At 46.8% G+C, this 14,197-nt stretch overlaps 1 protein-coding gene across 4 annotated transcripts in view; it reads right to left on the bottom strand.

Moving 5' to 3' along the window:
* Positions 1-1,243: 1,243 nt before the first annotated feature.
* ZNF445 (zinc finger protein 445) overlaps positions 1,244-14,197 on the bottom strand; it is a 63,913-nt gene continuing 50,959 nt past the window's right edge. For 2 of the 4 annotated variants that reach the window (XM_054550954.2, XM_009239140.4), the window contains exons 3-7: positions 14,013-14,181; positions 13,567-13,661; positions 13,146-13,272; positions 12,221-12,331; positions 1,244-11,447 (exon numbers count right to left, since the gene is read on the bottom strand). In XM_054550954.2, coding sequence (XP_054406929.1) covers positions 9,283-11,447; positions 12,221-12,331; positions 13,146-13,272; positions 13,567-13,661; positions 14,013-14,181 — 2,667 coding nt within the window. In that variant the 3' untranslated portion in view covers positions 1,244-9,282. The remainder of the gene's footprint in view (positions 11,448-12,220; positions 12,332-13,145; positions 13,273-13,566; positions 13,662-14,012; positions 14,182-14,197) is intronic. The other 2 variants (XM_002813856.5, XM_063722112.1) reach the window with 2 other exon arrangements.

Genomic DNA, 14,197 nt, shown 5'->3' with positions numbered 1-14,197 from the left:
CCTTGTTACCGAAAAAGGTTCCCAATCCAGACCCCAAGAGAGGGTTCTTGGATCTCACACAAGAAAGAATTCAGGGCAAGTCCATAAACGGAAAGCAAGTTTATTAAGAAAGTAAAGGAATAAAAGAATGGCTACTCCATAGACAGAGCAGCCCCGAGGGCTGCTGGCTGTCCATTTTTATGGTTATTTCTTGATGATATGCTAAACAAGGGGTGGATTATTCATGCCTCCCCTCTCCAGGCCATATAGGGTAGCTTCCTGATGTTGCCATGGCAACTGTAAACTGTCATGGCACTGGTGCGAGGGTAGCAGTGAGGACGACCAGAGGTCATTCTCATCACCGTCTTGGTTTTGGTGGGTTTTAGCTGGCTTCTTTACCACAACCTGTTTTATCAGCAAGGTCTTTATGGCCTGGATCTTGTGCCAATCTCCTATCTCATCCTGTGACTTAGAATGCCTTAACCATCTGGGAATGCAGCCCAGTAGGTCTCAGCCTCATTTTGTTACAGGAAAGGGGTCCCGATCCAGACTCTGAGAGAGAGTTCTTGGATCTCGTGCAAGAAAGGATTCAGGGCAAGTCCGCAGTGCAAAGCAAAAACAAGTTTATTAAGAAAGTAAAGTGGTGAAAGGACAGCTACTCCATAGACAGAGTAGGATGGAGTAACCTCTAACCTGAAGTCAAGTGTCCTTGCCTTTTATTAAGAGGGGCCTCTAACCCACTGTCTTAGGAGAAACTCCAACTCCCCTAAGGTGGGCCTCTAACCCAACCCCATTTGTTACTCGGGTACCCCATCACTTACCCAAAGTCGTCCAATCAGTGCTGCAGTCTATTTCTTTGGGGTTGGGGGGATTTCTTCAGTATCATCCTTTCTGTGGTTTGCCAGAAATATGTTACAAGACCCCAACACTTACACAAAGGTAGCTGTTGGGTCAACGTTTCTGCACTATAGTCCCTTCTGTGGTCATCAGAAATATGTTACAGGAAAGGGGTCCCAATTCAATCCTAGAGGCTAGGAATGCCTAACTTTCTGAGAATGCAGGCCAGTAAGTCTCAGCCTCATTTTCCCAGCCCTCACTCAAAATGGAGTCGCTCCAGTTCAAACACCTCTGACACTTTTACCCAGCCCCTATTCAACATGGAGTTGCTCTCGTTCCAATGTTTCTGACACTATCTCTACAGATTCCCCAAGTTTCTGTAAAAATTGGCAAAATTATGCAATTTGGAGAGTATTGTATCTCCTCAGTCACATTTTGCACTTCATTTTTTTTTTTTTTTAATTGAGACAGAGTCTCACTCTGTCACCCAGGCTGGAGTGCAGTTGTGTGATCTCAGCTCACTGCAACTTCCACCTCCTGGGTTCAAGTGATTCTCCTGCCTCAGCCTCCCCAACAGCTAGGATTACAGGCACGCACCACCACACCCGGCTAATTTTTGTATTTTTAATAGAGATGGGGTTTCACCATATTGGCCAGGCTGGCTGGTCTCAATCTCCTGACCTCGTCATCTACCCGCCTCAGCCTCCCGAGTAGCTGGGACTACAGGCGCCCACTGCCACACCCGGCTAATTTTTTGCATTTTTAGTAGAGACAGGGTTTCACCACGTTAGCCAGGATGGTCTCAATCTCTTGACCTCGTGATCTGCCCACCTCGGCCTCCCAAAGTGCTGGGATTACAGGTGTGAGCCACCGCGCTCGGCCAAAAAATAATTGTTTTAAAAGGAGTCCAGGTCCGGTGGCTCACACCTGTAATCCCAGCACTTTGGGAAGCTGAGGCAGGTGGGTCACTTGAGGCCAGGAGTTCAAGACCAGCTTGGGCAACATGGCCAAACCTTGTCTCTACAAAAATACAAAAATTAGCTGGGCGTGGTGGTGCACACTTGTAGTCCCAGCTAGTCAGGAGGCTGAGGCTGGAGAATCGCTTGAGCCTGGGAAAGTGGAGGTTGCAGTGAGCTGAGATTGTGCCACTGCACTCCAGCCTGGGTGACAGAGTGAGACCTTGTCTCAAAAAAAAAAAAAAAAAAAAAAAAAGCAAAACGCAAAAAGCAGTGGTGGGCATAGGTCCTGAGCAACGTCAGCAGACTTTTGGAAGACATATACCTCAGGGAAGGCTATTACATGTTCTTCAGGCAAAAGGTGGTTAACTAACATTCAAAGTCTTATTGTGACCCTCCCTTCTACTCCCTGCCTCAGCATTAGCAGCTGGGACCTCTCCACAGCAGCATGGATCCAAAGGCCACACGGCCCCTCCCTGAGCACAGACACTACGTCAGCCCAGCAGTCCACTCCTCCTCCATAGGTCTGAGTTCAGCTCCACAAGGTCCCTCTTCCAATCTCCCACCTTTCAACAATTCTAGTCACGTCTCTTTGTTCCTGCTTTGCACTTTGCTCCATATGAGGTGGAATCAACAAACTACCATCACTCAAAACTGGTTCGCATGTTGAAACTGATGACACTGCAGACACCAAGAGGTTATGAAAAAGTTTACTATTCACATGAGGCTTTCTAGGGAAAGCAAAGCGGGCACCCACGCCAGTCTGTTGGGCTTCAGTGAAAGGAGGGGCAAGTGGCTCTGGTTTTTGTTGTGGTTATGTGAGCTCAGTGCATTTGTGACAGTCAGAGTTTGCACAGTTTGAACTTCCCCTCTGGTGCAAAGAAGAAGTGCCTGGGCTTTCTTACCAGCTTGTCCAGATCCGGGCAAATTGAGGGGGAGAGCTTGAAAGCTGTTAGCAGACAAACCTCAAACATGGGGAGACTCTATTCCAGCTCCTCCAGTCCTGGGGTGGCGGCTGCTTAGCAGTTGCTACCTCCAAGACACCTTGGCATTTTCTTCTTGCCTTTTTAGCTACTTAAATATAGTATGCTTCTTTATAAGTTCTTTGCTAAAATAACTGGTGTGGTTTCTGGCAACTAAAACCTGGCTGATATAAAATCTCCTTGCTGTTCTTAGTAGGGTTAGCATTAACTTTAAAAGGTGTGGTAGCTGGCATACAAGTATTTACCCTCCTTTTCCTCATCTAATAAAGTAGAATGAAAAGCATCTCCATCCTCTGGATCCCATTTCTTCATTAAAATTATGAGTTTATAGCTTCTGGCTTCACTTGTTATTTATTAAGCAAAATGAGATTTAGGCAAAGGGGGAGCTTATAATTTCCTATAAAGTGCATGTCTTGGTGATTGTGCGTCAGTATATAGAGAACATCATCATTTTAAAAAAAACTGTGGCCTGGTATTTCATCATAGATGTACTAGAGTTAGTTAAGCATTTGTTTACTAATAGCCATTTGTATTGCTCCTGTTACCAGAAAGCAGTCGTGATCCAGTCCCCAAGACAGAGTTCTTAGGACCTTGCTCAAGGAAAATAATTCGGGCGAGTCCACAAAGTCAAAGTAGTTAATATTAAGAAAGTAAAGAAATAAAGAATGGCTACTACATAGGCAGAGCAGCCTCAAGGGCTGCTGGTTGCCTATTTTTATGGTTATTTATTGATTATATGCTAAACAAGGGGTAGATTATTCATAAGTTTCCTGGGAAAGGTGTGAGCAATTACCAGAACTGAGGGTTCCTCTCCTTTTTAGACCATATAGTGTAACTTCCTGATGCTGCCATAGCATTTTTTTTTTTTTTTTTGAGACAGAGTCTTGCTCTGTCACCCAAGTTGGAGTGCAGTGGCACCATCTTGGCTCACTGCAACCTCCGACTCCCAGGTTCTAGAGATTCTCCTGCCTCAGCCTCTCAAATAGCTGGGATTATATGCGTGTGCCACCATGCCCAGCTAATTTTTGTATTTTTTAGTAGAGACAGGGTTTCACCATGTTGGCCAGGCTGGTCTCGATCTCCTGACCTCATAATCTACCCGCCTTGGCCTCCCAAAGTGGGGATTACAGGCGTGAGCCATCGTGCCAGGCCTGCCATGGCATTTGTAAACTGTCATGGCACTGGTGGGAGTGTCTGTTAGCATGCTAATGCATTATAATTACAGTATAATTACAGCAGTGAGGACAACCAGAGGTCACTTTCATTGCCATCTTGGTTTTGACCAGCTTCTTTACCACATGCTGTTTTATTGGCAAGGTCTTTATGACTGTATCTTGTGCTGACCTCCTATCTCATCCCATGACTTGGAATGCCTAACCTCCTGGGAATGCAGCCCAGTAGGTCTCAGCCTTATTTTACCCAGTTCCCTATTCAAGATGGAGTCACTCTGGTTCAAACGCCTCTGACACTCCCAATTTTTGCAGGTGAGGAAATGGAAGCCTTGAAAGATTAGGTAGCTCACTCTAAGTAACATCATGTACCTGGCAGGGATTTCTATTAAGTCATAAGATGTCAGAGACCATGCTTAAGAAATATTTTTACTTTGAAACACTTAAAGCAAACATTTAAAAAGTACCCACCACACTATACTGTTAAAATCTTAACATTCTGATGCCTCCGCATCAATTTTTAGAAAAAAATAAAGAAAACATAACTGAAGCCCCCATGTACCCTCCCCAAATCCATCAGGTCTCCTGCCTTAGGAAGGCAGAATGGTGACTTGCACACATTGTTCCAATACATGATTTTATACTCATTTCATATTATTTGAATCCACAGAAAATAGATTACTGTGCAAAACAATAACACTTTCTATATGTCCACAATGCTTACATGCTAGACACTATTCAAAGCATTTTACATGCATTACTTCATTGACCACCCCCCACCCACAATCACCCTGTGAGATTGCCACTACTATCCCATTTTACAGAAAAAGTGAAAAACAAGTTGAAGTAACGTGCCCACAGGTACACAGTATGCTTAACTTTACACAAACAGTACCTTGTATGTAGCTTCACCAACTTTCTCAGCATAATTTTTCATCTATCTGTGTTGAGACGTAACTCTTTCATATTCACTTTCCAAGGACCAAAAACAACCCATTTATTTATCCATTCTTCTGCTGATGAAATGCAGGCTTTTCCCAATCTTGCTACCTAAACAATACTTCAGTGAAGTCTTAAAATCATTCTCTGTTCACATGGCACTTCTCTAGGACGCATCCAGGAGTAGTTGCTGGGTGGTTAAGTGCACACAACCTTCCAAGATTTTACAAATTGCCTGGCACAGTATTTCTCACAATTTCTACTCCTAAAGCAGTGTGAATTATCATTGTTCCACACACTTACCCACACTTGGGCTTTCAAAAATGTGCCAGCTTTCTGAGTGTGAGATGGTCTGTATTATTTTACATTTTAGTCAGTCTTGGTCAGCAGGGGTGGGGCAGACCACACTGAACAGGTAACAGAAAGACTTTCAAATACCCACTCCAGCAATCTGGCTCCCCTCAACCCCAACTTCAGTTCCTCCAAGGGAGTGGCGGAAAGGTGGGAAGCGTTGGAAGGAACCTGAATGTCCTCCAGGCCAGGATGAGATGCAAGATGAGACCTGGTGCTTAGGACAATCAGAAACTGTCAACTGAAGCCAAACAGCTCAGAACCACCCACAGCCGGGTTCCTAACCAGCAGGTGTGTGTGTTTGTGGGTGGCTTCCAGTCAACATTTCACCCCACAGCCCCTTAAAAAAAACCCAACCCTGACTCAGCCAAACTAAATTCAGTTCCAGATTCCTTAACAGAGGTAATTTTGTGCAAGATCTTTTCTGCATGGCAAACAGATAAATAAGCACCCAACCCTGGCTTCCAGAGTGCTTGGTCTGGCTATGGAGATGGGCATAACCAAAAACACAAACATCACCTGACATAGGCACCAAGAGAGGTGGGGCCACGGGTTTAGAAGCACAAGGGTCAGACAAGGTCAGGCCTTGAAGGATGAAGAGCTAAACTGGCACAGACAGGGGTGTGGCACTCCAGGTGAAAGGAGGCAGCACAAGGCAGAACACTCTGGGGGGCTGGCGTGGGGAAGGGACAGGAAAGCCAAATCCAACACTGATTCTGCCAAAATCTTTAGTAGTTAGCACCAAGTAGTCAGGCTTCTACTTTTTTTCCTTTCAGCTAATCCGAATTCATTAATATTTATATAATTATAGTACTTCTAGAACTAAAATTATTTGAAAACTCAGGTTATTGGACAAACAGGATCAGTATAATCCCAAATATAAACAGTTTACTTCAGGATAAAATAATTTCTGTTTTTTCAGCCGGGCACGGTGGCTCACACCTGTAATCCTAGCATTTTGGGAGGCCGAGGTGGGTGGATCACGATGTCAGGAGATTGAGACCATCCTGGAGATCGAGACCATCCTGGCTAACACAGTGAAACCCCGTCTCTACTAAAAATACAAAAAATTACCCGGGCGTGGTGGTGGGCGCTTGCAGTCCCAGCTACTGAGGAGGCTGAGGCAGGAGAATGGCGTGAACCCGGGAGGCGGAGCTTGCAGTGAGCGGAGATCGCGCCACTGCACTATAGCCTGGGCGACAGAGAGAGACTCCGTCTCAAAACAAAACAAAACAAAAAAAAAAATTCTGTTTTTCACTTCATTCTTTGCACATTTTAAAATTTGATTAGAATGTTTAAAAATAAGCACATTTCATTCTATACAAATGACAGGTCAGGCACAGTGGCTCATGCCTGTAATCCCAGCACTTTGGGAGGCAGAGGTGGGTGGACTGCTTGAGCCCAGGAGTTTGAGACCAGCGTGAGCAACATGGGAAAAAAAAAATAAAACTTTTGTCTCTACAAAAAAATATAAAAAATTAGCTGGCACGGTGGCACACACCTGTAGTCCCAGCTACTCAGGAGGCTCAGGTGGGACCTGAGCCTGGGAGGTCAAGGCTGCAGTGAGCTGTGATCCTGCCACTGCACTCCACCCTGGGCAACCCTGACTCAAAAAAAAAAAAAAAAAAAAAAAAAGACAGTAAAAATATCCCTATACTGGGGCAGGAACTTTACAAGGTATCCTGTGGCAAAGGGAGCAGAGATGGGGGGAAAGGGGTGCTAAAAATGTGATTGGAAAGGGACATTTCCATGGTTATAACACCAACTGACATGGAAGCTGCACCTCTGAGATGGCCCTGGTCCTAGAGGTCAACCACCTGATGGAGAGCCTTGGTAAACCAAGCCCTGTTTCACCAATCTCAGGAATCAGGTAGCACAGCCAAGCACTCTAACTTCACACATAAGGAAATTGATACAGAGGTTCATTGACTTGCTCACGATCAATCCTGCCAAGAAAAGGCACACCATGCCTGGAACCCAGATCTGATGACTCCAAGACCCTTCCTATGACTCTGGCCCCCCTGCCCAGCCACTTCTAGTGCCAGTTTTGGGACAGTGAAGGGACATCTTCAGTGCCATGAACAGCTGCTGCTGTAGGAAGGCAAGAGGATGGCAGAACCAAGATGACCAAACCTTCCTGAGGACAAAGCTGAACAGGCATCAGAACACCAACAGGAGACTTCTGCCCCACCCCCACCATCCCGTGACACCACCACACAATATCAGAGCCTTCATTTTCACCTGCTCTTGGCAGTCCAGAGCAGATAAGATTATTCCATACTCTACTGAAAAAGACATCTTCCAGGATGGTTTCTTCTCATTTCAAGAAATGACCAGCTCCGTGAACGGGCCCCTACAGTCAGGACACTACTCTACTATTAAAACATTTTATCCTTTCATTTATAATCTAGCTCTTCAATAATCAGAAGCAATGATTACTCACATGCTTTAGCAATATCACTCCTTTGCCTTTAAGTAATTGATTCTTGCTTTTTGCTTCAACACAAGTGGGTAGGCCAGTGAGGGAGCTCCTCCCAGAACAGGCCACCTTTTCTCCTGAGAGCAGCAGGCACGTGCACTTGTTCCTTCGGGTTGAATCTGATTGCTAGCACCAGATCTCATACATGGAGAGGGGTATGTGAAGCTGAGAGGGGCCCGCAGTGTGCAGGGGCTAGAGACATGAACACAACAATGGTAAGCGTTTACATCTGCTGAGGCCGAGGATCCTATAGAAAATTCAGAAACGGAGTGGGGAGGAGTCTGATTTATGGGAACTGGCAGCAAGGGTAACTGCATGAGAAGCCTTTCACCCATTCCATTTTACTGAGTCCTTGGATCTGTGGTTAACCCTTATAAAATACAATTCAGATTCAAACCACAACACTCCTCAACTCAAAATTGTCCAAAAGCTCCCTGCCTCCCTCTGAGGCAGCTCAAGCCCCTGTAATGACCCCTGATGCTCACACGGCTGGGCCTATGGCCTCCCTGGCCCCTCTCCTTCCCTTCCAGCTGGCTCCCTGCACTCCATCCCAGGGGCTTCCTTGCTATCCTGAGGACATCAGTCAAGACCCAATCTCCTCTGCCTGCAACTCTCCCTAGAGAGCTACCTGCTACCTCCCTGGCTTCCTTCAAGTCTTTGCTCAAATTTCACCTTCTCAGTTGAGGCCCTCCCTGACCAGACTATCTAAAATCACAATTGATCTCCCAATCCAGCACTCCCTCTCACTCTTCTGTGATTCACTTTGTCCACTACACACATCACAATCCAGAATACTGCATATCTGTTTGTCATCTGTAAAGATCCAAGATGGCAGGATTTTCATCTGTTCTGGTCCCTGCTGGGTCTCTGGCAAACACACCAGTGCCTGGTGTATGGGAGTGCTCAGCACATTTCTGTTAAACAGATGGACCACTGCTGCCTATGCAGGCCTGTGGGATGGGGATGGCAACAGGGTACTGGTAGAGCTCCACACGCCAAGCGCTTGAGCCCAGCATCCTGCTCTCCTCCACGTGCCGCTGAGACCACTCTAATCCCCTAGCAGATATCCAAAAGCCAGCCAGGAAGGCTGAAGCCCCAGCCAGAACTCCCCAGGGGGCATTTGGGAAGACTAGGAGTTCTTGATGCTGCTGCTTTTAAAGTCAACAGAATAGGCATGGCCACAGGCCAAACTTGAAGATAAACCTAGGATCCCACTGGCCCCTTTCCAGCAGCCATAGCCCATGATGCCACAGATATTCTGTCCAACCACAAAGGGCAGTGGTCTCTCTCTTCAGAGTTGTGGAAGGAGACCTGAATAGGGGAGCCGCAGGCTATGGTGCAGAGGCCACTCCTAGGGGCCCCAGTCTCCAGAAGGGCTCCAAAGAACATGGTGCTGCGCTTCCCCAGCGTCACATCCTAGCAGGCAGGCTGGGGACTCCCCGAGCTTTTAAATCCTTGGGATTCTGTCACTAGCTTCCAAAATAGAAAGGGCTGGGCCCTTTATCAAAGTTACTCCACACTGCCTATAATTAAGGGTTCTCTAGCAGGAGACTGAGAACCCACCCCCACTGTCATCGTCAGGTCCCAGGCTAATCTCTAATATGGTTTTTCATATGCCGAGCCAGGTTCGAAGACCACCTGAAGGTCTTTCCACACTTGCTGCATTTGAAGGGCCTCTCTCGAGTATGAAATCTCTTGTGGCTAATGAGCTGTGAACTCTTGTTAAAAGTTTTCCCACATATGCTGCATTTGTGGCACTTTTTCCCAATGCTTATGTCCTGGAGTCCAGTGATCCTAGAGCTCTGGCTGCAAGCTTCTTTGCAGTCTTCGAGGGGCATCTCTTCACTTGGTTTTAGCTTCTGTAATCTCAACTTTGTGTCCTGAGAGGAAGACCTCGCAGGCGGGCTACGTTCAGCCTGTGCTGCTCTGGTGTGTCTCCTCTGGTGACTGGAAAGGGTATGTCTCCCAATGAACTCTTTCCCACACCACTGACATTTGAAAGGTCTCTCTGTAGAGTGGATCCTCTGATGGTTAACAAGGCGATAGTTTCTATCATAAGATTTTCCACACAGATTACATTTATAGCGCTTCTCTCCACTGTGTATTCCCTTATGATCTAAAAGGGTTCTTTTACGTGTAAAGGTTTTCCCACATTCTTGACACCAAAAACGTTTCTCACCAGTGAGGATTTTTGGCTCCACATTTGGAGTCTTTTCACTTTCATGGCAATCATACTGTTTTTGAAGAGAGTGAATCCTCTGATGTCGGTAGAGATTGGAACTCCATCTGAAGGCTTTCCCACACTCCCTGCACTTATACGGCTTCTCTCCAGTGTGAACTCTCTGATGGATGAGGAGGAATGAGTGATTGCGGAAGGCCTTGCCACACTGGCTGCATTTGTAGGGCTCCTCTCTGGAGTGACTGCTCTGAGGAACCTGGAACACTGTGTCCTGACTAAAAGATGGCCCGCCCTCAGGTTTTCTTTTCATGGCATGCTTCTTCTTATGAACAATAAAGGCTGATCTATAGGCAAAGTCCTTCCCACAATCGCTACACTGGTAAGGTTTCTCACCTGTGTGAATTCTCTGGTGGTCAACGAGAGTTTTCTTTCTAGTAAAAGTTTTCCCACACTGCTGACACAAAAATGTTTTCTCCACAGCGGGAGCACCCTGGGGCTGACTGCAGTCAGGAGATTGCCTGAAGCCTTCACGACATTCATCTTGTTTGTAGAACTTTTCCTCCTCATGTAACCTCATATGACGAGTAAAGTTTGATCTCCACCTAAAGGTTTTCCTACATTTGGTACATTTATAGGGCTTCTCCTGGGTGTGAATCCTTTGATGTTCAAGAACATATGACTTACAGTGGAAGGATTTCCTGCACTGGCTGCAGTCGAAGAGTTTCTCCCCACTTTGGTCTCCCAAATGATGATCAAACCCCGAGCTGTAGGTGAGAGCTGCCCTATACTGATTCAATTCAAGAAATTTCTTCTTAGCGTGGGTTTCTCGGTGCAGACGGTAGGCTGACAGACGTCGGAAAGCTTTCTCACATAAATCGCATTTATAAGGCTTCACTCCAGTGTGAATTTTCTCATGTCGCGCACAGTTGGAACTCCACCGGAAGGCTTTCCCACACACCCTACATTTAAATGCTTTCTCTTGAGTGTGAAGTCTCTGATGATATGCAAGATGGGAGCTATGACTGAAAGACCTTCCACAGTCACTGCACTTAAATGACACTCCCACCATGTGAAGACTCTGCCCATGTTGGTGATGAGAGCTAAGGCTGAAGTCTTTTCCACACACGTCCTTTTTGTTCCCTTTCAGTCCACTATGAATTCTCTGATGTAGGCTGAAGCCCCCAATCATGTGTCTGAGCCCCTTCCCGTATTTCTTGTAGTCATAGTGGTGTGAACTCATTCTGAAGTGTTTGCCACAGCCATGTTTAAGGGATTCCTTTCTTCCAGAAACTCTCAAATATGTAACGTGTTTTAAGTCAAGACTATTACTTCCTGATACTTCAGAGTCTTTTCCTGTCCTGCGACTGAAATTGGTCTCTTCTTTCTTAACTCTTACTTGTATGGGATTTTCACATTGATCCTTCTGCCTGCTCTTCTGTTGAAAAGATTCTCTGAGCCCAATTCCCTCAGAAACACTTGTCGCAGGACATCCTGATGACACAGCTAAGGTTTCTGTTTCTTCCAAAGGTTCCTGATTTAAGATGAATTTGTTTGTTTTAATCTGGAGGTCATCTCCTGACAAAAAATATAACACAAGAGAATGTACTCTTTTCCCATACTTGGAACTGCAGAAAGCACCAAAGGGCAATAAAATGTCTGGGTGGTGAGGCTTTTGCCTGACTGCCAATACCTTTATAAAATAGTCAAACATAAGGCAAAACATGGAAGATCATCCCAGATTACAGGGAAGGGAGGAGAAAAGCAAGATGGGCAGGGCAGCTAGAGATATGCAGACATCACATCCAGCAGGGAAATAAAAAGGATTAAGAAGAAAGTGTTAAATAGACAGAGTGGGAGAAGAATCATGACATTATAGAAAGGTACCCAAAAGTCAAGGGGTGGGGCTCCAAGGAGCACTTGGCTGAAAGGGCTGGAGATCAGCCTATTACAAAAAGAAGGACCAAGAAAAGAAAGAACAGGAGTGGGATGAGGGCTCCTAAGAGCAAGAAGGGGTGAGTACAGGAGTTCAGCAGGAGTGCAGGCCAGGAGTGAGGAGGAGCATCAGTGAGTGAAAGACAGGAACAGTGAAGCCCTCCAGCAGGCAAGAACTATTATGGAGAGGGCTGCTGGGGGAGGGGGACAGGAGAATAGACATGGCCGGAAATTAATAACCTCTCAGAGGCCAGCCAGGATGGAAGAGACCCAGTGGCCCAAGCACCCTTACCAACACTGTTAAAGATCTTCCTTCCAGCAAACAATGGAGTAAATTCCCAGTGATGTAACTGACCTTAAGAAAGAAAAAAGTAAAAGCAGGAGGAGCAGGACCTGGCAGGTTCTCTGGAACTCACCTGTAGGGGCAGCACCTGGATTCCCCTTAGGCTGAGCTGCCTGCATGTTCAGGCCCCATGGCTCCCTTGCTTCCAACCAGGAGATCAGAGCAGGTTTGGTGAATGGTCCCACTGCAGAAGAGAAGGGAATGGCATGAGAAGGGAGATGGATGACACAGAACTACTCTTCAGGACCTCTGGGCCTGAAGTCCTGGTGGGAAGGTGGGAAAGGCCAGGAAGGCAGGCAGCAGAAGCTAGCGAAGGAGGCCCAGTCATTTCAAATAGCCCTGAGCAGAGATAAGAGAGACTGATAGAAGTTGCCCACAAAAGGATTACTAGAATTTTCCAGAGGTGAGAACCACAACGTCTACTTAATTGGTTACATCAGCCAACATTTTTTGAATGTCTAAACGGACTAGGAACTTAAAACATATTACCTTTAATCCGTTGTTTTTATTTGTCTGTTTTGAAACAGGGTCTCCCTCTGTTACCCAAGCTGGAGTGCAGTGGCGTGATCTTGGCTCACTGCAGCCTTGTCCTCCTGGGCTCAAGAAATTCCCCAGCCTTGGCTTCCCAAGCAGCTGGGATTACAGGCGTGCGTACCACATGCTTATATTTTTGTATTTTTTGTAGAGATGGGGTTTCACTATGTTGCCCAGACTGGTCTCAAACTCCTGAGCTCAAGGAATCTTCCCACCTGGGCCTCCCGCAGTGCTGGGATTACAGGTGTGAGCTACCACCTTTAATCTTTATAATAATCCAGAATGGCAGGCATTATTCTCTCCATTTTTCAAAAGAGGCTACCAAGGTGCTACATTAAGTGATCTGGTTAGCAGTTACAGAGCCAGGATCTAAAACCAGGTCAGGTACCTTTCTATGCAGCACAGAACAACCCAAGAAGGCAGAAATAAAGACGGATAGAAGCATGAAGATATCAATTACTTACCCAGAGAAGCCATGTTCCTATAATTCTCCAGCATCACATCCCTGTACAGGTTCCTCTGAGCAGAGTCCAGCCACCCCCACTCGTCCTGGGAGAAGGTCACCTCCACATCCTTGAAAGTCATAGTCTCCTGAAAAAACACTGTGCCCTAGAGCTGGTCCACAGCTCCCAGCTTTGAGGTGGAAGGGGAGAGAAGGGGAATAAAGTGGCTCTGTGTGAGTGCAGGATGGACCTGGCAAAGGTGAAAGGGAAGACCATCACCCAGCAGAAGACCTCTGGGCTTGAGGGGGATAATCTGGTCTCTGGAACACGGGTCTTTGGATGTGAGGTTACTAGACAGAGAAACCCAGGATGGGGGAGCTGCACTATCCCATTAGGCAGTGACATGGGGACATCAGGAAGGACCAAATGTCCTGTGGCTCACCTGGAGCTGGGCTGTCAGGGACCTGGTTGGTGTTACCTGGTCTCCTGGGCACCCCTCTCTCTGGAAAAGGGCAGGCATCTGGGCAGCAGGAGTATCTGAAGGAGAAAAAGCCATGAGAGAGTGGCTCAGCTCTAGACAGCCCACTGAGAAGCCCACTCTTCCCCCCAGTAGAGGACTCCTGGACCCATAAGCAGGTACAGAATGTTGTTAAACACCCATCTCACATGTCCTCAGTCTACTGGGGCCAGGAAAGGGGTAGTGGGATGGGGGGTGTAATGGGGTAGGAGCAAGCCACATATGGGTTATAGAATGGATGGAGAGGACAGAGAGCTAAGGGCCAGGACAGAAGGAGATTCTCATGAGAGGACAGATGTGGAAACACAACACTACAGGAAATGCAAGAAGTGTGGCATAAGGCTGGGGTCTTAAGGCCAGGCAGCAAGTACCGGATTGCCCAGCCAGGAAGTCACGTGCTTCTATTTCATAGGGAGGCTCCAGGTGGTCCCCCAGAGCAGAGCTGCTCCTGAGAGGTGAAGCAAGGGACCATATCTGTGCAGATCGCAGGGCTCCTGTACCCATCCAATGCACATCTGGGCTCTGGGCAGGGCCCGGGTCCTGGCAAGAAGAAAAT

This window comes from Pongo abelii, chromosome 2, assembly GCF_028885655.2.
Source record: "Pongo abelii isolate AG06213 chromosome 2, NHGRI_mPonAbe1-v2.0_pri, whole genome shotgun sequence".
Lineage (NCBI taxonomy): Eukaryota > Metazoa > Chordata > Mammalia > Primates > Hominidae > Pongo > Pongo abelii.
Note: the sequence above shows the minus strand (reverse complement) of the source record. Positions and strands in the feature narration are given on the sequence as shown.